The sequence below is a fragment of the Ips typographus genome, linkage group LG1 (genome assembly GCF_016097725.1).
Source record: "Ips typographus isolate SLU linkage group LG1, UJ_Ityp_2.0, whole genome shotgun sequence".
In the NCBI taxonomy this organism is placed as follows: Eukaryota; Metazoa; Arthropoda; class Insecta; order Coleoptera; family Curculionidae; genus Ips; species Ips typographus.
The window spans coordinates 5607015-5629622 of record NC_138422.1 but is presented as its reverse complement, the minus strand read 5'-3'; the positions used below and the strand labels follow the sequence as shown (position 1 = coordinate 5629622).

The 22608-nt window shown below is 34.0% G+C and overlaps 2 protein-coding genes and 1 long non-coding RNA gene across 3 annotated transcripts; 1 reads left to right on the top strand and 2 right to left on the bottom strand.

The window, feature by feature from the left end:
- Positions 1 to 2835: 2835 nt before the first annotated feature.
- Positions 2836 to 16089, bottom strand: Dis3l2 (Dis3 like 3'-5' exoribonuclease 2). The gene is made up of 18 exons (XM_081988150.1): positions 16071 to 16089; positions 15746 to 15969; positions 14205 to 14407; positions 13932 to 14154; positions 13710 to 13873; positions 11312 to 11456; positions 11029 to 11255; positions 10768 to 10972; positions 10587 to 10714; positions 10350 to 10524; positions 9769 to 9946; positions 9470 to 9547; positions 9187 to 9408; positions 8910 to 9130; positions 7226 to 7423; positions 5909 to 5993; positions 5011 to 5161; positions 2836 to 3409 (listed from the first exon to the last, which is right to left on the bottom strand). Exons 2-18 carry the CDS (start codon positions 15960 to 15962, stop codon positions 3110 to 3112), a joined length of 3120 nt encoding a protein of 1039 aa, XP_081844276.1. The 5' UTR covers positions 15963 to 15969; positions 16071 to 16089; the 3' UTR covers positions 2836 to 3109.
- A 1190-nt stretch (positions 16090 to 17279) lies between these two features.
- On the bottom strand, positions 17280 to 21552 carry sta (stubarista 40S ribosomal protein SA). Its single transcript, XM_081988175.1, has 6 exons — positions 21456 to 21552; positions 21139 to 21200; positions 20773 to 21054; positions 18455 to 18681; positions 17870 to 18007; positions 17280 to 17563 (listed from the first exon to the last, which is right to left on the bottom strand). Exons 2-6 carry the CDS (start codon positions 21170 to 21172, stop codon positions 17309 to 17311), a joined length of 936 nt encoding a protein of 311 aa, XP_081844301.1. The 5' UTR covers positions 21173 to 21200; positions 21456 to 21552; the 3' UTR covers positions 17280 to 17308.
- Positions 21553 to 21696: 144 nt separating this feature from the next.
- LOC145734692 (uncharacterized) lies at positions 21697 to 22502 on the top strand. Its single transcript, XR_014179487.1, has 2 exons — positions 21697 to 22374; positions 22430 to 22502. It is a non-coding gene; the product is annotated as an uncharacterized LOC145734692 (long non-coding RNA).
- The last annotated feature ends 106 nt before the right edge of the window (positions 22503 to 22608 follow it).

Genomic DNA, 22608 nt, shown 5'->3' with positions numbered 1-22608 from the left:
AACCTCTTAAACGTCACTTAAAAGAAGCCACGTCACTTGGAAGTACGAAAAACCAGTTAAAAGTGCCAGAAAGCTCTGAAACGTAAATTGAATTGGTGTAACTAAAATTATCATTGCATCTTTTCAAATCATAAAATTTTTAACAAAAACTTTTTTTTGTCTGTGAAACGTACAGGTGCGGAATTATTTACCGTCTAAACCTGAACAAAGGTGGGACACCCGGTATAGCAAACTATGGTTATTTTCAAACTTAAATTACGAGGTTGAGATATTGCCCCTTCTTCATAAAATATCCTGTATACCATAAAGCAGGCATTTCTTCCTTACTTTATAAGGAAGATTCAAGGATGTCAGCAAGGTTAATTTACCGAATAAATTTTAATTAAACCAGACAAAAATAATTTTTGACCGTATTAAACCGATTTAATAAACCAGGAGTGCAGTCTGCTTTTCCTTCTTAAGTATTTTTTTTCTCTTCACTTGTTATATTTCCGCTTGATTTAACAGAAACACGATTGGATATATTATACAGGGTGTGCAATAACAAATGGCATTATCATACGAAACGAAAAAAGTCAATTTTCCGACTATTTGGGAACCAAAGAACCCATGACAACACGATGTCGATGAGAACACTACCCAAATTTTGTGACACTTGATGAAACCTGACAGTTTTGGTAAAAAGTGCAATTTTGACAAATCTTTAATTTGCCCCAGAAGAGTTCCATTACACAGCAAAAGGCATATTTATACCAAACGACCTCAAATTATATGAAATAAGCAGTTTGTAACAAAATACATAAGACGCTCTTTGTGACTCTATTTTAAAATTATAACTGGCAATTATTGATCAATAAATAAAGACATAATAATAAATATTATAGATTACATTCTTCTGCAAGAAAAAGTGGAAATTAATCTCAGGAATTTAATAAACACATTTTTACACTAATTAATGACGCACATTTATTGCATCTCCACATATTTTATAAAATTTATTGAAGCGACTGGCAGCGTTATAATTATAGATTCTCGACATTTATTGACAAAGTTAACATTAACGGTTAAAGGTTTGTTAACTATTAGTTGAAAATTATACTAAGAATAGAGTACACAGTAAAGCAAATGATAATAAGCGTTAACATAAATGGAGTGATTGATCTCTCCTAAGTTTTACGAAAAACAGATTTTTTAATAAAGTTAAGCCCTGCTTACCAAACTTTTAATTTAAAATATATTTTCTATTAATTGTTTCTTATGGAACTATACCATATATTCTGTAAGAAACAGTCACAGCATGCAACAGGAGTTTTCACTTATAATTGCTTATTAGCAACGTGTTTTTAGCTATTTGCTATGACGATCATAAATTATTTATTTATTTAACAATTTTATTATAATCAATAAAAAATGTTGCTACCAGCTCATTCAACTGAAGCACTCTGTATACTTTTCTATCATTTTCAATAGCAAACTAAAATAAATGAATGAAAAATGAATGTTTCCGAGAATAAACATATGTAACTGAAAAATTACAATATAATCTCAAGACATGGCGAATTTCTGACGCACATTTTAATTAGTAATTACCGCATGGTATTTACATTGATACTGATTTGCGACACTTATTGACAAAGTAATGCACTACCGATTTGAAATCTCTAAGAAAATTCGGGCAATTAGAAACTTTCTATTATTAGAATATTAATTTGAGATTGGCGCAAATTAGTACAATGAACCGGAAAACAAAAAGGGTTAGCAAGAATTTAGATATTAAAATATAAAAGATATGGTTTAAGAACATGACACACACACACACAGAAACCCGCCTGGGACTTGTTCCAACACATGGGCGCTTATTCTATTATATAGAAGTCTTTCCAGTTTGTAAGTGCAGCTAAGCAAGGAGATTGGTCTAAAACTCTGCGGGAGATCAGCTGGTTCACCAGGTTTTAGAATGGCCACTATTTTTGTTCGTTTAAGCTCGCTGAGCACCGATCCTCTGTCCAAGATGATGGAGAAGAAGCGGACTAGACATTTCTTTGCTGTGGTACCCAGGTGTATTAAGAACTCCGGATGCAGATTATCCAAGTCAGGATTATGGAGCAGGATTTTACTTTTTTGCTTTACAGTATGATGTATGAAGTCAAAAGAAACACTGCTTAAAACAAACAGAAAGCGAAGACAAACTTTCTATGAATACAAAAAATTTGATAAAACAGAGAAGAAAACTACTATAAAAACGCTCACATCATGAAGATGAACTAAGACAACTGAATAAAGACAAATAATAATAAATGGGTGACTAGAATTATACAGGGCGGTTCAGTTTGAAAATGTCAATAGTCTATCCGATCCGATAGCCCATAAAAATAGAAGTTGACATGCATTTATGTCATGTTGCTGAAAAACGCTTCCTAAGGAAAATAAAAGGATTAGTATTTATGAAAGGAGTGCTCATTATGTGATGTGAATGACGTTTGTCAAACTTGTTAAGTGGCGTAGATGCAGGAGGATCGTGTTCATTTTCCCACTCCATTTTCTACAGTGACGAAAATTACAACGACAAAGCGACGAAAGGTTCAAGAATTAGCCCGAATTTCACCCAAGTTGAAAGTTAGTCAACTTAAAATTAATTTTAGTTTACTGTAAGTTTTAAGGTATAGCATGTCATATACAAACGTGTAGCTTTAACTTGCTTTTTAAATAAAAATATAGTTTAATGGTTAATTGGGAGGTATAAACCGGGCATTACACTTTTGTAACATAAACAGATATTACAGAACCAAAAAGTTTGTATTTAGAGTTTTGTTTTCATGAAATAATACGACAAGATAATAAAATCCAAATATAATTTATTTATACCGTCCTAATAATTATTAGGTAAAGTTAACATTAAAACTTTTGTCAATATCGGCAGAGGAAGCAGTTTTTCCAGAGATCATAAATAAATCTGATTCTAATGACTGACTTGATATACAGAAAAGGTATTATTATTAATATTTACATGCAAGTCACACAAACTCTACACGCAATAACAAGACTCGTTTACAAAATTTACAGCTATAACTTATCTAAATCTCTGGAAACTTGGCAAATATACACGAGTTTAAGAAAGTGTTGTTGATGGGCCAGTTCCAATACTTCCAGTGTTTTCAAATGTCGTCGATATAATAGGTCGAAGTAAGTAAGCTTCTAATTTGTACGAATTAGGTACACGTTTCAGTTTAACTTTTACTACACTGAACATCTCCACTACCATCCTATATTTTTGAGGCTGAGTCTGCGTCTTGGGATAATCCAGAATTAGTCTGAGGACTTTTTTCTCATGTTCGGACGAACTTCTATTCACGTCTACTGTGGGAGGTGGGATTTTTTCCAATATCCAGTTTGGATCATCTTCGCATTTCTGAAAGAAAAAAAGCCATCTTAAAACTGTTTTTTTACGTGATTAGGCTTGTTCATTGTAACATTTTTATAACTTTGATATTTATGTAATTAAAGTGAAAGTAAATGACAACGTTTTTAATTAGACAGAATGACAAAATCCACAACGTGCCTTTTTTAATGTTTGATATAAGAGAAAGAAAGATAAAAAGATGACGTCATTTCATGTAGGTAAAATTCTAACTATACATACAGGCTGTCCCATAACTATATGACAATCTCTCGGGAGCATACAGGGGAGGTCAAAATAATACGATTTGTTCATATAAACATTTTTCCTAAAGTCACTACTAAGGGAGATATCGAGCCCCAAAAAACTGCCTTCCAAATTAACGTTTTTGACCGTAACTTCTGAATCCCTTTGGTATATTGTAATGATTGTTGGGTATATAATATGTTTTACCGAAAGAGACCTTCTATTTGACATCTCTGCCAACCCCTACTGTCCCTATCATCTTTCATACTTTTTTGTTTTGTTCTGCATTAATTTCGCTTTCCATGTGTATTTTCAACAAAAAACGAATTCAAGAAATATTTTTAATAACATTCTGTTTTAAGCAGTTCAATGAAAAATCGATTTATCTCGAAAACCGATTTTTCGATAAAAATGTCAAGAGTATCTATTAATGGCGTTTGCAGCTGAAAATAATGCCAGCTGTCAAAGTTTAAGCAAATTGTGTCTTAGGTACCAGTTAGTTCCTGTCTTTCTGCTAAGACGAGATACCAGTCTCGGTACTCCTTGCTGGCATAAAGCCATGCTGTGACGTGCTCAGCAGCTCATACTTCTGCAGAAAGGACAGCATTTGATTCCGCAGATGAAGTTCAGACCTTTTATAAAGAGGAACGACAATTGCTGATTTTAAAACCGCCGGAAAAGTACCGCTCGAGAAAGAAAGGTTTATTAAAAAAGCAATTACCTCACGCAAATAAGTTTTACATTTTTTGAGTAAATTGTTTGAAATTTCATCAACTCCAAAGGAATTAGAGCTTTTTAACGTATTAACAAGTGACAAAACATCATTCCCGCAAACTAGCGATATAAACCAGGTGCTTTGAGAGAAAGTGCGCCTCCAAAAAAACATTGTCAACCTCATCGTCATGACTACCAAGTACTGAGAAAAAATGATCACTAAAGTCATTGGCCAGGCACATATCAGACACCCTGACACCGCCCCGCACCACCTCTATCACCCTATGTGAGGTCTTCTTCTGAACCGCATTTATAAAGCCCCACATCGACTTAGATTTATTTTCAGAAACATGAATCCCTTTATCAAAATCAGCTTGAAAGTGATGTTTCAGGTTGTCTCTGTATGTCTTAACACATTCATTAAGAATACTTTTATATTTAGCATCCTTCTTGTACAAATCAGTAAAGAGTGTTACTCTATCCTTAAGCCGCTATCCTATCCTTATTACACTGTTTATTAAGGTTAACTGGTCAATTGGCAGAGGGCGCTTTTTAAATATGTCACCTATTTATTACGAGACCCGGTACATTATAATAAGTGTTAACAAATTCAACTTTATTTCCAATTCCATCAAAATCTAACTATACCTTACCTTTTGATAGATTCTCACCAGACTTCCGGTTTTCAATACTATGGCATCAAAAGAGCGGTCCTTAACGTCAACCACAACACAATCTTGAATATATGGCTGATGTTTCTCGATGTAATGAGCAAGATAAAGATCGCTACTGGCTTCTCCGGCTCTGAACAACAAAATTTATCAATATTTATGTTTAGAGTAAAGTGTTTCAGAGTCGTTGTGATAAAAGCCTAGGACAGTTCTCCTGGCAAAATCAAGCAAAAAGTTCAAGAGAACATGTATCCGCAAGTGGTTTGTTCTTGAGATACAGAGTGTTCAAATTTCAAAAAAAAAATACAAATTTTGTTCTTGATTTTGCCAGGAGAATCTCTCCTAGGCTTTGGCCACAACAACTCTGAAACACCCTATATTACGAACAAAACTGACACTTTAAGAGAAATTTAAAGCGGCCCTCACTCACTAGCACACGCGGTATTACTGTCAGTATTAAATATTGCTGAAATTGTCCTCAAACGGTAAATATTGAAGAGAGCTTTATCAGTATTAAGTTGTATGTTGACTCAGACCTCAAACAATCAATATTATTGACAGTATTTAGAAAAATACTGATCTTGTGAGGGCCGCCTTAAGAATGATGCTTTATAACCAATTTAATTGTACAGAGTGGGCCAGTTTGGACAGAAATAAAACATAACGCACCTGGAAGACGCTAGACAGTTTTGAAGAAAAGTATGAATTCTGAGAAGCACCCTATATCTGTCAAACGGTGACAGATATTAACCAACGGTTTTCGCCATTAGGTTTTCTATCAAATTTGAGCTTCAGACACCGATCTCTATTAATAAGAGCACTTCCCATTTAAATACATCCAATTTGGCCGACCCTGTACACCACGCAATAATCTTGTTACCTTTTCGCATTGTACTTTTGTTTATTACAGTTTCCAGCTATTGTAGTAACATAATCCATATCCCACTTAGGTTTTTCCGTATAACCTGTAATATATTGTATTCCAATAACCATTTTCTATACAGGTATAGATACTTTAAAACTATTCATAGGAAATCACACACTATTCATAAATGCAAATAAAAGACCTAACCAGTTTAATGTGCTGCCCATATTGTATATTTTATTAGTAAAAATTCTGATGACATATTAAACAATCCATAAAGAGTTTTTAATTTAAATGATTTTGGATTTGCTACTAATCCAAAAACGGGGGTGATACGTTATTTAGTTTGAAAGATCCTTATCATACCATACTAAATTATGAGCAAAATAATATTATTCAACTCATACTTATCATTGCTAGAAAGATCAGAGTCCTTGACACAACAAATCACAAATGAAAAAAATTTAAACTACTGTTACTACGAATACACTAATCTTTTTTATCCAAAAAACCAACAACGAACCCAAATGCCGGACAGAAAATGAAAATTTCAGTTCCCGTCAAAATATTTTTATTGCAAAATTGCTGGGTTGCAAAGTGTTTTTTTAAATTTATTGCAGGGACTGAAATCGTTTTTGACTCAAATAAACTATACCATCTTTAAATTGGAGAACTGTAAGATGGCGGTTTTTCACAATTTTTGTCCAATGTGGACTCTGATGCTTTGTTGGTGTGACGTTAAATAATAAACTGATTTCTGTCAGAAACATTTTCAGTTTTTTTCTTTTAAATACGCGAAAAGCGGCAAATGATCACATCAAGAAATGATACACAGTGGTGTTGATTTACTTTTTCCCTGTATTTTTTTTTATCCGTAAAAGTGGATTTTACGGCCGCAAAACAATACGTGAAGTGAGTACTTCAGGCCCCGTCCCGTCCCTTTTGAACACAAATAACTATTTATTAAACCAAGTTCAGAAAAAGGAAACCTTACCATTATTCGCTTTGTAATTTCAGCTGTCAGTCAAATTTTCCATCCATGTTAGTTTATACGTTTTTGTTATTATTTTGTTTATAAAGAGTAGTAGAGTAGTCTATTGCTATCCATATAAATAACTAAGAAACTGTGTTTTTCCTCAGTTCTTTAATGTCATTTATTGGCAAATGATCATTAAAGACAGGAACACCATAGTCAACTAATGAAAAAACTACAATTTGACATCTGTATAATATTTTGTTAACGCAAAAATTAGAATTTAAAATGCTTCCTTTTCCTTTCCTATGCATAGTTTCGAAATTTCTACATCTGTATAAAGATGATAAAAGCCTTACCTAAACTGGCCGCTAATAGTCGATGAACCATAATATCAGCATATCTTCGAATAGGCGAAGTAAAATGAGTGTAAATCGGTACACTCAAAGCATAGTGCAAATAGCTGTCCTCATGGGCCATAGTGCCGGCGCAAAAATATCGGGCCCTTGTCATAGGTTTTGCAAAAATATGGTTCAAAACAATTCCACGGCAAAGTCCTAAAATACGAAGAATTGAAAGATTAAAATTTCGAAAATGGACCTCATAATAAGGTTACACAGCAAACCATCGTTGTTGGCGGTTACGATATCATGACCGAGAAGTTAAAAGAATAAGTATTAAATTTTTGAATGGGTTCCAAGTTCCAAGCAGGTGTCCCCGAAGAACATTAAAAAATGCTAAGCGCCGCTGTCAACATTTTTTTTAGGACCACGCCCCAGTTAAAAATATAAAAATATATTTTCATAATAAAAAAAATGAAAATTAAAATAGAAATATTCACGTGACATTTGTAAGTGAATTTGACAATTGAAACCAATCACGTGACCTTTTTTAGCACCCCTTTTAATCGATACGTCAGGATGCTAATAATAATCTTAAGGATGCTATTTTGACACTGAAAACAATCACGTACATTTCAGAACAACATTTTGACTTTAGATATGGTCACGTATCTGCAAGGATAGTAATATGTATAACCTTAATAGAGTCATGTGACCTTCAAGATTCCATTCGACACTTAAAAATAGTCACGTGACCTTGGTACGTAAATTTAATAGTTGAAAACAATAACGTGACCAGACTATGAAGGCCTCACGGCCGGTCAAAACTAAAATATGAAAGTTATCCGGGCTTATAACCCGTGGTCCGATGGAATTCAGGTCAGGGTTTACGTCATCACCTTTGATAATGTCCACCCCACATGTGGACGAAACGTCAGAAAGAAATTCCATTAGACCACGGCTTATAAGCCCGGATAACTTTCATATTTCAATAACGTTACCTTCAGAAACACCTTCCAATCGTAAAAATTGTCATGTGGCCTTTAGAGCAACATTTTGACCTTAAATAAGGTCACGTGAAAGCAAGGATGCTATTTTAACCGTAAGAAGAGTCAAGTGAGCTACCATTCGACGCTTTAAAATAGTCACGTGACTTTTATAGGTAAATTTGATAGTTGAAAACAATAACGTGACCTTTATAGCAATATTTTGATCTTAAATATGATCAAGTGACTGCAAGGATGCTATTTTTAACCGTAAGAAGTTTCATGTGACCTCTTTCAAGATTCCATTCGACGCGACAATTGAGAATAGTCACGTGACCTTCAGAAATTCCAATCAATCGTAAAAATGTTCACCTGAATTCAAGAATACTATTATATACATGAAAACATACTTGAATTGTCAGAATTATTCAAAAAATTAAATAATATACAGGGGGTCTGCGTTTTCCATTAAAATAAGCAAGGTGTTGAGTACTTTCCGATGACTTAAAAACGGATGACATTGCAACATTGGAAAATGGCAACTAGTGCATATTTTCCAAAAAATGACAATGATAGTTTACTTTTAAAGTTTTTACTAGATGTCAAAATCACACGATTTTAATTAAAGGAAAAGACGAAACTTTATGTGGTCAAAATATGGTAACCCTGGCATTACATGTAAAAGACAAGAAACGTGATGACGAACTGAACCTTACCTAGATAATCGTTGGTAATATATTTTCTTAAACTGGAATGAATGCCTCCACTAGACGAAATATCAACGTGAATTCCGCAAGTTTCCAAACTAGTTTTAGCATCCAGAAGCATGGTATATTTCGGTGGTTCGTGACACCGAAGAAACGCAATGTCCGGATAAGTTTCACTAATTTTTTTGGCTACTGAAATGTTGGCTAATAACATAAACTCTTCAATCAACCTATAAAAAATAACCAAATAAATCCAAAATAGAGCAATATAAAAAAGTGTGTTAACCTATGAGATTCTTTATTTTCATAGACGATAAAGTCAGTAGGCTCGCCATTTCGTGGACTCACACTAAACAGCAGCTTAACTTGATCGATTCTTAACGAACCGTTTTGCACTCTGGCCTCTCTCAAGTTAACAGCAATTTTCTGAAGAACATTCACAGTTTTGCTCAAGTCCTTTGCAGTAAAATTATTGAAAATAGGCGGTAGTTGCTCTTTTTTGAATTCTCTACATTAATAATAAGATTGCACTAAAAAGTGAGAGAAACAATATGAGAAAAACTGCTCACTTTAAGGGATCTTCAATCATTTGCTGGGCGTGTTCGTAAGCAAGTTGAGCGCAAGAATTAAGTACAGTACGGACAAACCTGAAACGCATTTTAGTTGTAAATCAAATTTTTCACTTATAAGCCAATTTAATGCGGATAACTTTTTTGTAAATAGTTTTGAGCATTAAGAACTATTACATTAATGTGATTTGGGTTACTCACTGGTTATGCTATCTGTTGAACAATAACCAGTAATAACTCTAGTTTTAACTACGATGAATTTAGTTACTCGCATTAAATTGGCTATAGTATAGCCAAACCTTGTGTTGAAAATTTCTCCTTGTAAATTCATTTCCCAGAACACTGAAAAAGCTAATTTATCTTCGCCCGGGAGCAATGAACAGTGTAAACACAGTTCGACAGGAAGCATGTGGTAAACCGTGTCTACTAAATAGATAGTGGTGGCTTTTTCACTTACCATCTTATCTAGTGAAGTACCTAAAAAAAGTTGCTCCGTCAAAAGTAATCCTTATGTCAATTAAGATTTAATATGAGATTCAAATTATTACGTTTTTTCTTCTACTTTTGATCTTTTACAAATAATTGCTACTATTCCTAAGTGTCTCTACGCTAAAGCGCATAAAAACTTTTTTGAGAAGTTCAATGAACCAAGAAACCTTGACTGCTTTAGTTATGCTGTCAATTGAAAAAGTGCTCATACAAGAAATGTCAAATTTCAATGATGCGGTTATTGACAAATGCGCAGCGAACAGAAAACGAAGAATGGACTTTAAATTCAAACACTGTACATAGATTCATTTCTTGTGAACCTCCATCATTTCCATCCACGAGCCGCCACTGTATAACTTCTCACAAATCAATAAAAAAACTGCACACTTACCTTCAGCTAGGTAATAACTGGCATCAGAAATGTGTACACCGATTTCATAGTTTCCATTCGGTAATTCTTTGACAGAAACTGCATCGTCCAAATCACGCGCAGTGAGAGGATCGATGGTAAACACACACTCCTTTCTTATGTCTTCTCTCTTTTTTATTTCTTCTGCTGGGATATCCTAAAATAAACCGAACACAACCTCATTATCTAATCTCCAATAAATAAATAGTAAATAGTGACCTTTGATTTAGGAAGTAATTGAATCATATCTGGAGAAAAGGGTGTGGTATCCAAACAAAACTCTTTTAAAATCGCTAAAGTTTCCACACGCAAGTCGTCGGATAACCCTAAAGTATCAGTTATAACACCTGTAAACGAAACGTTGAAAAAGTAATTAAGTTTCTTAAGTATCAAAATATACCCAACGCCCTAGCAGGATTAGTCCATTCCAACAATTTCCCCACAAATAAAACATTTTCGAACATTTTGGGTTTTTCCTTAAATCCATTCGGTAAACACACTTCAGGAATTTGCATAACTGGCATTTTTTTGTCCCTGGGATAAAACATCGCGTAATCCGAATCCCTGCTGGGTTTTAAATTTCCAATAGTTGTTCTGGGATGTACCTGAAATCATTTTTACGTTCGAATGCATGCAAACTAAACCGAAACTTTAATTTAACCTTATTGAGAATATATACCACAGTGGCAGTTTTCTTACCCTCTTGCCACTGCTCTTGCGGCTTGATTTTAATTAATACTTCATCCCCGTCTAAAGCGCCATTTCGATCAGCCGTAGAAGTTAGGAAGTAATCAGGCAAGGTGGAATCCGAGTTACTCACATAGGAGTCCCGAGCATTTTTTGCATTCACTCGAATAAAACCCCGAATTAGTTCACCTTTTTCTTCACCTATTGAAATCATACCAAATGAATTTTCAATGAGGCAGATAAGAAAAGTTGCTTACCTTTTTTAGCCTTTTCAAAAGTATACTTCTCAGGAAAGCTTTCTTGTGGGCCTGGCTTGTGGGCCAATGCCCATTTTCGTGCCCTTTTATGTTTCTCCTTTTTAGGAGATTTGTGTGGCGTCCTTTGGCTGCTACTTTGACTCACCTAAATCACGACTTATACAGGGTGCGGCAGGAAAACTTGCTGATTTGAAATGTCAATAAACAAAAAAGTTTTTTAAATATCGATTTAATTCTTTTTTATCGTATTGTACACATCCTGAATTTTTGTTTCAAGTGGTTTTTAAAATGACATCGGACAAATGGCGGCTCTCACTAGCGATACACTGATCCATCCGCTTTTTCGAAGTTTTGCTCCACTCTTTTGAGCATATCGACGGGAATGTTTTCGATGGCTTGGCAAATACAAGTGTACAATACGATAAAAAAAGAATTAAATCAATATTCAAAAAACTTTTTCTTTTATTGACCCTTCAAATCAGCAAGTTTTCCTGCCGCACCCTATACAATGTGTTTCAAATTCGATTCTTTACATTGTGATCCGGAAAACTATAGTAGCTACATGAAGGATCAAATAAGAAATGTTTTAAGAATGTAATTAATATAATGGCAGATCACACAGAATAGCCGATTTTATTTTCGACTTACATAGCTTTTCAGTTACCGCGACAGCATAGGTTTATAAACAAAAGTGTGCCATATAAAATTTGTAACAAACTCAGTATAAACCTAACGATCAACGGTAGGAACAGAGTTTATAATGGTTCATCCATCAATGATTTGTTTGACGGATATGAGTGTGACCAAAAGGTACTTTTCCTACACGAACAAGAGGTCGTGCTTGAAAAAAATCAATCGTCTTTTGGTTTCTCGAAAAACTTTTCATCTTTCTAATCTTTCAACGGTAGTTGCTATATTTTCCGAGATCTCATTGTAGAAAAACCAACTTTTATTAAATTCAGAAACTACCTGCTGTGTCAAAAAGTGTTAAAAAAAGTTTAAGCAACTAACCATAGGTGCAAACTTATTGTCTTAAGTTACTTTAGTACTTTAGTTTCTTCACCAGATCTTAAAAATATTTTGCAGACGCTTATGTACTAGTTAGTCTTCTCCCTCTGTGTACAGTAACGTGTTGCATTTTAACTTTAACCTTCTTAAGTAGTAACACAGAGATGAGTTTCTTGTTTTCAAGAAGGCTTTGCAGCGCAATGGAGGTACTTAGTTACTAGGTGTGTTAAGAGACCAAAAATTAATAGATTGAACAGCAATTACACCCACTGGAGACTTTTTAAGTTAAGTACTTAACTAACTAAATATTCATTATTTTATTAATGATTTTAAACGAGTGTTTATCGATCATCCAGTCAGAAACCACCTTAATAAAATTAATTACTAAAAGGCCTAATCAACCTAATAAATTCATTAATTTAGCATATTTCAGGAATTTTAAGAAACAAAAGTAGTAAAGAAAACCTTGAAGAAAACAGTTTTGCAGCGAACTAAAAGCATCTTCACAGAGATAATATTTACTACTAGAAATCTTAGGGCCCTAACACTTGTAAGCAGGGAGTGGAACATTCAATAGAAGTGTTGATAGAATGCGACAGGTTCCTGCATACTTTTCTCTTAGTAACTTATTTCCCTTTATTCAAGAATACGCACTCTGAAACTTAAAATCTCATTGAAATAGGTTGGGACCAAAATAGGGATATTAATGTGTCTATGAAGACTGAATATCACAAAAAGTAACTTTACCACGTCCTGGAAATTGTTTTCAAAATAAATGTGATGAAAAAATTAAGATCTAATGTCTAAGACTGATAGGTTAGGTTAGGTTAGGTTGTTGGCAAATGTTATTCAAGATACAAAAGGTAGCTTCTGGCACCATATTGCCTTAATACGTCACTGACTTATAGATATTGTTTCAGTTGAGTATGTACTTGTCCAGCAAAAATTTGATCCAATCAGTTGACAGTTTTTTTCTTTTGACTTTGTCAATTGCTGTACTGTCGTCCTGCCGTCGTGTACCAAGATATGTTGCAAAATTGCGGTTATGAGAACGAAAATTTAACCCAAAAATGCTGAGAAACTTTCATTAATATTTCGTTTTACGAAAAAGATAGGAATTGCAAAATTCACATCATAAAATTTTCTGTAAAATGATTAAACTAAAACCATACTGTCAATAGACCTGTCAGATAATCTTTAGCAGGGACCTAGCTAAATGTATTTTTCTCAACCAAATATCTTTCTTAAAACTTAATAAGCTACCTACTAGGAGTACCTACATATTTTCATTGCGAGTTTCGCATCTCCAGCATCAGTTTAGGTAAAAATGTATGAGTTTCTTACTTGCAGATTTAAAAACAGTAAAATTGTAACAGGAAAAGAGTCTTACGTCTAACATGCTGCTGTCATCCAAATTCACCATAGACTTATCATCTTCGCTTTCTGCTTGGTCTTTACTACTTCCGTGTACAACCACTTCCCTTTTGAACTGAATTTTTTTAACCCTTTCTTCAGTAAGAAAATATTTTCGATTTTTCTTTGTAGGCTTAGAATCTGGAAAGTTCCGTAGGTTATTCTCTTTCCTGTAGCTTAAGCACATGTTACTGCTTACGTATAGTCAAGTTTTTAAGCAAAGAAACCAAGTTTGTTCGGTTAGTTTCAAAGACGCAAGTGTTGGCCGATCCAAGAAATGACCTTAAGTTGATATATTTAAATTTTGTGCTTCTTCTTCGAAACGCCTTGCCATGTTCAGGTTTATCGACGCAATATATGTTAAAAACAAACTTGGTAATAATTAAAGGCTCTGATTGGTAATCCACAGCTTTTTTGCTAGTCTAAAGAATAATTTAAATTTTTGCGTTGAAGAATTTTGTAATAAAAAAACCTTTTTTGGCTCATCCAGTAGTTTTACAGGCATCACATTGTTAAAATGACTTAAATCTTTCAAAGGATTTGAAGAATTAGTTTTTTTTAAATATTTTTGTTCAGACGTGACAGACGAGTTTGAACCAGATGTGGAAGGTAAGTCATCTGGAACTTTCATATTTCGCTTCCTCTCTTTTCGCCTGTTTTTCTTCTTTGCAGAATCTGGAAGGTAATTGTTTAAAAATTAAAATTGTGACAAATTGAGTTATGGGACATTTAAGGTCAAATTCAACATAATGAATAATCAAATTGACTAAGGGTATAGTATCCGAACCAAACATGTGTTTTACTAGAGTTTGTTATTATCATTGTTGACAGAATAAAATATCGAATAATAAAAATACAAATAAGAACATCACCCACTATATTTGTACTTTACACTATATGTATAAATTTGGTAACATAAAAAAATCGGCAGAATTGCACACACACACACTTTTCGTTCGAAAAACAAGTATTTCTTTTCATTTTTGAGAAATTTAGAAAAATGTGATCTTTCGGATTTTTGAGTTATTTCAAATTACATCAAAAAACAAAAAATACTTTTTCATAGCACATTTTCGAGCTCTCCAAAATAGGATCGATGAATTTTCTAGGTATGCTCTTCTAACCGTTGAATCTACAACCCTGGATAATAGACCTGGAGTTATGGAAATAAATGCTTCGGTAACTGCCCTCAAAAGTTTTTCAACTTCCTAGCCACATGAGGTAATAAAAATTGTTTTCTTATTGGCTTAATTTAAGTTCTTATTTTATCTTAATTATTTGAAAAAGTAAAGCAAAGAGCATTATGGGCCTAAGAGATTTTGGCAAATAACAAAACACAAAACAAAAATTGCAATCAGAACTTAAGTTACAAGGTAAAAGAAAGAATGTTTTATCTGTGAAAACAAATTAGGAGTACGATTTAGCTACACAAAATGTCTGGAAAACCATTTTTGAGATCTTAGAACAGTAAGGACAACTTTGTTAGGTTTTTTTCTGAACAAATACATAAAACAATTTATTTTAACAATTGAACAAAGGAACAAAATGACTCAATGAGGATTTCTTAGCTGTTAATTTTGTGGCGCATAAATGGAATGGAACTACCGACCTTACTTCAATTTAGTATAATTCTAACTTGCTTTAATTTAATGTCCTGCATAAATCCACCTTTACTCTTTAACCTAAAAGATTTATCCTGGAATTCATCTTTAGGGTCTACTAATAAATAATAAAAATAAATGAAGTAAATAGCAATAGAGCACATATTAAAAATTAGATACTTTTACGGGAGCTTTTACCTTGTAAGTTCCATTACCTTGCTTATTACATTTTTGAATCAAAACCACATCATTCAACTTACAAAGCCCACATCTTCTGTAATCACTTAAAAAAATATTATTCATACATGAATAATGCTTTAAAAAAATAGAATTCCAGTTATACAGTAGTTGTAACAGAAATTTAGACATTAGAATATTATAAAAATATGTCAAAAAATAAAGCTTCAAATACCTGCAACACTGCTCATTGTGACATTGTCCTTGGAGTTAATTCTACATTTTTGTAAAGGAATATTTCCGGCTGATGTATTATAAGAGTTATAATTTGATAACTTTGAAGGGCTACCACTGCTGCCACTCTGGTTACTTGTGGAAGGTTCTGCTGAGAGGGACCTAGTTTTATGTGGTGGTGCTTCACCTGCTGGTGTCTTTTCTTTGCTCTTTTTCATCACTATTCTATAATAATTTGAAATAAAATGAAAACGTACTAATTGCAACTCCAAGAATTAAGGCAAAATAGTGCAAATAATAAGGGCGATGCATTAAAGACGATATACCTACACAAAAAGTCCCAATTGTGAGTTTTGATAACAAAAAGTACTTGAAAAATGTCAGTATTTTACATACCTATTCTAAACCTTACAATTTTTTAATAAAAAAATAAGATAAAATTTACAATTTACATAACCTTAAACTTGTGTGTGTTATGGTTACGATGGCCACTCGTCAGTGAGAAACCTTAAACTTCAAACAGTTCCAAACGTCGACAATCGTCATAATTCTGCTTTTCTTCTCTTTCTTTAGTTTTAGGCTTTTAGAACCGTGCTTTTAGGATTAGATTTTGGGATTTGGTTATTGGTTATTTTTGGATAGAAATCCTTGATGAACTGATCCGTGAACCGTCGTATTTGCAAACTGTCCAAACTGATAACTTAAACTTCGATGTATTATTGGTGTTAAGCTTTGAAATAAAGCACTTTTAAATTTAATTAACAAGTTTAATAAAGATGGAACTAGAAAAGTACGTAAAACGATTTACATGTTCCTATCTTACTTTTTTGAGATCTTGTAGGGGGCTGATTTGCGATTAAAACTAGATGACTGTTGAATTAACAAATTATAATAAAAGTATAAAATAAAAGCAAAAAGTAATTAAACAACACCTGCATCACACGTCAACCGTCAACGCCTAATTCGCACTGGCGGCAGCACCATCGAGTGGTAGGACCGGCTTGTGCACAGGGTCGGCTTTAGAGCGTTACAATCTATCATGATGGTAAATTAAAAAACAAAAAAATACTCAAATTTTGATATTTTTCGAAAATAACATCGTAAGATAGATCTTAAAAGTCATATAGGAACATGTAAACCGTTTTGCTCTATCTTCAACCGTTCGCCTGCTACAGCCTTCCAAACATTGCAAATTCCAATTTTGCAACAGTCAATATCTCAAAAACGACAACATTTAGGGAGATACTGATTAGAACAAAAACTCACTGGATTAAGCAACAGAATCAATTAATAGCATCACTTACTAGGGTTGTCGAACGAAAATCCGTTGAGAAATTGTTATGGTCAAACTACTTTAGTTTCCTAGATACAGTAACTCGCATTCCCAGCTGGACACCCTGTACACATACTTAATGAAAATGGACCTGCAATTTCTTTCTATGAATAATTTTGGTACTTTCATGTGTTAAAGCGAAATTAAAATAACAATCTACAAACGACATTGGGAAAGCTTTTACAAAAGAAACACTGATCAGTTCATGTCAAACATTTATTTCATGTTATTTCAGTCCCAGGTGGCGGAACCTCCCCAGTTTGGCTGCTGAGTAGTGGCAGCAGGCTGGGGCTGACCAGCATTCCACTGTTCTTGAGCCACTTCAGCTGCCCAATCATCAGCCGCAGGCGGAGCTGCAAATGGAGCAGCGGCAACGGGTGCTGCCGCAGCTGCTGCTGTTGCTGCTGCAGGTACAGCCGCGGTCGTGTCGGCCCAGTCTTGGTCGGCACCAGTACTCCAGTCTATGTCTGGAGCCTCATGCGGTACCTAAACAAAACAGTTTGAAATTTATTTAGTTAAATAAAAAAAGGTGTAAAACAACATTTAGAAATAAATAATGGCAAAATATTTCTTCTTGGAAGATTCTACATTAAAATTCGTAAAATCAACAATAATATAAAATGTTGCAAAGTTATTTATAGCTTTAACATTTAAAAATCAAAGTCTACGGTAAAACTTTGCAATAATATTGTCCTAAAGCGAAACTGTAAGACTATCAGAAACGTCTTACAGCATTAGAAAGGACTTTAATTTTAACTGAAACATGTTGAAAAGGAATGTGAAACTACATACCTCTACGGCTTTAACAGCCACCTGTTCTTTGGCAGCCTGTTCTTCCTTCTCTGCTTCTTCAGGGTCGCGGTAGAAGAACAAATCGACTACCACGTCCCATTTGGTTTCTCTTGGGATCAGACCACGGAGACGAAGAACCTGAAAATATACACCACTTCCTAAGATATTGTAAAAAATAACGGATTTTTATATTTTCCAGAAGACATATAAGTTTCAGCTGGAAAAATAAGTTGCATCACGGTCAATCAAATTGACTGGAACGGTTATAATTATCATCATGTTAAAGTGCTAATACTATGGTTTAATGTATAGTTAATCAAATTCGTCCGCTTATCATTTTTGAACTAAAAGGCGCTTAAGGCTTAAACAGAAACAGATAATTGAATTTATAAAGAAAAAAAACCAGTTCAACAAGAAATAGGTTTAAAGTTTACTTTTACCAAAGACCTATTAAAAAAAACAAAATTTTGATATTTTATTTTATCTGCACTCTATAAAATCATAGCGGCTACCAAAATATAAATAACAATACATAAAAAGCGACAAATTCGAAGAACTCTAAGTATGTAGTAAAATTGTTCTTACCTCACGAGCCAAAAACCACCAGATCAACCCAATACTGTTGGGAGCCTTGTTGTTGCATGGAATTGAAATATCAACAAACCTCAATGGGCTGTCAGTATTGCACAATGCAATAACTGGAATATTGACGTAAGAGGCTTCAGTAATTGGTTGGTGGTCAAAAGCCGGGTCGGTCACAATGAGAAGTCTGGGCTCACGGAAAGCGGCCTGGATTTGATTAGTGAACGCACCTGCAACGTTAAATTAACAATTTAAATTTCACCTTCAGTAATGTAACAAAAATATTTTATTAAGGTCAGTCAGATAACATTTAAAATCAAAGGATTTTCATAGGTTCCTTAGTTAAAAGGTATCATCACATTTAGTCAACTAATACATCATATCAGAAAGGTATAAAAAAGAAACTAAATTTGTAAATTTACAGAACTCAATAAGTCATTTTCATTAGGTAATATAATAAATCAACAAAAATGATCGAAAACTTGGAAAGTTTGCCCGAATGCGGCATAACAAGTTTTAAAAACACTTTTTTATAAAAAAGTATGTTACACTTGTTTGAAATAATAAATAGAAGCCGCATTCGTTTTTAAGCTCCATGGAGCAGGCAGAGCGTTTTTGACGTCACGATGACGTAATTTCGCAAAATCATAATTTGGCCAATTGTCAAATTACGTCAAAAAAGCTCTGCTCGCTCCATGGAGCGTGAAAACGAATGCGGCCAGATACTCTGCACACGCGAGTAGAAAAAAGATTTTTTTCTACTAATACCCCAAAGGAGATATTTTTTTCTTGTTTTGTTGACAAAACTTTCCAATTCAAATTTAAAAAAAAAATTGAGTGCTGCAGTTCAATTGGCGAGCAGTTTAGATGCATATGGATGAAAAGATGCATAAAAATTGTATAGTAGACAGTGATGATAAAACTATATCGATTTTTATGGCACAAATCAGGTAGCTAGGATATATGGTAAGTAACAAAAATTTGAAAATTTTGGTTGTGTTTGGTCCCATAGACCAAAAGTGTTGTCGTGGGTTCCTTGGGTCCTAAATAGTTAGAAAACGCCATATTAGGAGCTTTCAGAAAATTGGCTTAAACTAACCGTCTTGCGCTCCTCTTTTCAGTGGTGTAAAGGCAAAAATTCTGTCTTAAAAACTGCGTACCGGATGGCCAAAAAATCTGAATTACTACATTTATTATACACCTACTGTATAGAGAGATGTATGGTAGCAGCACTGAGACTGACTGTGAAACTTCCAAGGATGAGTTTAGCCATTTATAACGAAAAATGTTGCTCTTTCATCATAATTTCAATTTTTCATAACGTTCACCGTTTTCGAATTATTTAGCAAAAACTGGTTTGATGCAACAAATTTTCAAATCAGTTCAAATTGTGGTTTGAAATTTGAGCACCCTGTAAGTCGGTTATTTTTTGGAATTCAGGGAGGTTGAACCACTTAAAAGAACCGTTTTGACTTCCTCTTTCCAGTGGTGTAAAGTACAAAATTCTATCCCAAAAGTTGGGTACAGGGTGACAAAAATAGTGATCCACCACATTTTCATTGCACACCCTGTATACTGGATGCAAAAACGGTCCTGCAAACTTACGGTGTTAGGTTAAGGAGTTGATTAGGAACATTTTTGGCCTCTGGCATTTTTTTTTGTAACTGTTACCGTTTTCGAGTTTTTTAGGAAAAACTAGTTTGGTGCAACAAATATTTAAATCAGTTAAAATTGTGGTCTGAAATTTGAATAAGGTTTAAAGGACAGTCAAGGACAAAATTGCTTGTAAAACCCACTTGGTGTATAAAAATGATTGTTTTTAGCACATTTTTGGAATCATCATTAAATTTCCTATCCAATAACATGAAAAAACAAAAAATACTACAAAATTTGGTACAGTCAGGGAGAAAAGCGGTGCCGCGGAAACACAGTTTGAAAGGACAGCCAGCGACAATATCGCCTATAAAAACCACTTGGAGAGAGAAAATTACTATTTTAAGCACATTTTTTGAATCCCCATTAAATTTCCTATTCAATAACATAAAAAAACACTAAAAAATGTGGTACAGTCAGGGAGAAAAGCAGTGTCAAAATTTGAACTGCCAGAAACACAGTATTTGTAATTTACCAGTATTCTACTGATAATTAACTGGCTGTAATTCACTATCCCACTTCAAATAATTAAATTGTGTTTTAAAAACCAGAGTGTGATTCTACCATAAAATTGATAATCTAATTTATTCAAAACATGTGCTCATCATTGACTATATTAACTTACCTGTTAGTTTTCTTAAATAATATTTAAAAAAAAGCAAACTTGCCTGGAGTGAATCTTCCAGCAATTGGAGTGGCTCCAGTGTGGGCTGCAAATTTCAATACAGCTCTCTGACCATAAGGTCTTGATGAAATAACGAAAACTTCAGCAGGGTGCTCAATGGCAACAATAGCTCTAGCAGCTAACAGCAGTTTTTCCCATGTCTTTCTCAGGTTCAAGATATGAACACCATCGGGACGACGTTTGTACACGTATTGTTCCATTTGGAAGTCCACATTAGTGGTTCCCAAATGGGTGCTGGCAGCCAACATTTTGGTGACATCTTCCTCTGCAATAAATATGCTGATATTACTAACGTTTCTTTATAAATTAGCTACTTAAAGCAACTGGTGTTTGGAGACATCAAACTTACCTTTAAGGCTAAGGACTTCCAACCCTCCCGACATCTTAACGTAATTTGGGGTAACGGTTTACCTGCAATTGCAAATACTAAGCTAATATCCATTTTTGCTACTTTAACATTAACAAATAGAAAACATGCAAGTAAACACATTTTATGGTTAGAAAACAGGCATTTTTTAAAGTACTATTTTTCACTGAAAGTAAAACGAAATTAAGAAAATGTTTAATAAATCGTTTTCTTAGATGTGTAAATTTGTATATTCAAGCAAAATTTTGTAAAATGTTATTAAGATTATTAAGATATTTGAAGTTTTTTGAGCCACTTACGCCGCACGACGCCACAGGGAGAGATTTGGTTTGGAAAGAACTGAAAAAACCTTTGGTTGACTTGACGTTCCCTTGATTAGACTTTTGAAATATGCGCAAGCGTCAAAGTAGATTCTTCTTCTCCGCTTCTTTTCAGATTTCAATAGTAAGAAACTAAAGTAGGCGAGTAAAAAAACTCACACTCGAACTCTGAACACTCTGAACTACATTTTACTTAAGTTTGGCTGCTTAAAGTACAACTAAAAAATAGCTATTTAATAAGAGTTCGAGACCCTGAAACCGGCCATTATAAGATAAGAAGCAATGCTGAGCTTGCCCACATATATCAAAGCCCCAACAATCAATATTCCCATCATTTCATGGCGGAACATAGGACCTCAACAAAGTTTCTCCATCGGACTCACATATCGGACTCTATTTCTGACAAGCATTTTGACTTCTTGCCATGATTTATTCATTCTACGTGTTTCCAGTGCTGCATATGGTCTCCTCTTTCTCAATTTGTAATTGGATATTATTTTCAAGAAAGCATGAGAGACTGAGACATTGGTATTAAGATCAATGGACTTCCTATGAACAACTTGATTTGAAATAGGTATGCAGATATACGGTTATTATAGCGGAAAGCAAAGAGGAGCTCCAACAACTTTTAAACAGCGTAACAAACGCCAGCAGGGAAATGGGAAACTGTTAAATACAAAGACTGGAGTGATCAAATTCAAAGAAAACCAAACTCATGATAATTAGCCGTACTTTACAGACAACGTCTCTGGTGTGATATAAGAGCAAATAAAGCAGTTACATAAGACCCAAACCTAGAGAATAAGGTACTTTTTATAAAAATTCTACGGTTTTGAAGATTCTGGCAATGCTGTTGATTACAAAAGTCGGACGGACGTAATCAGAAGAAACACAGTTGGTACTGGCCTATACATATAAGCTCCTATATAACCTAATCAAATGAAGTATTATAGATTTAGGTGTCAAGCTGTAAAGTACAGAAGTGGGACGCAATTTGGGAGCAAATATAATTTAAATTATGGCGTACCACTTTATGATGTACAGTGGGAGGTGTTGGACAGGCTGAATAATTTGCTCAGGCTGGTGGTAACCATATTTTAACATGCGGCCATGGTTTCATCTCATAAAACGA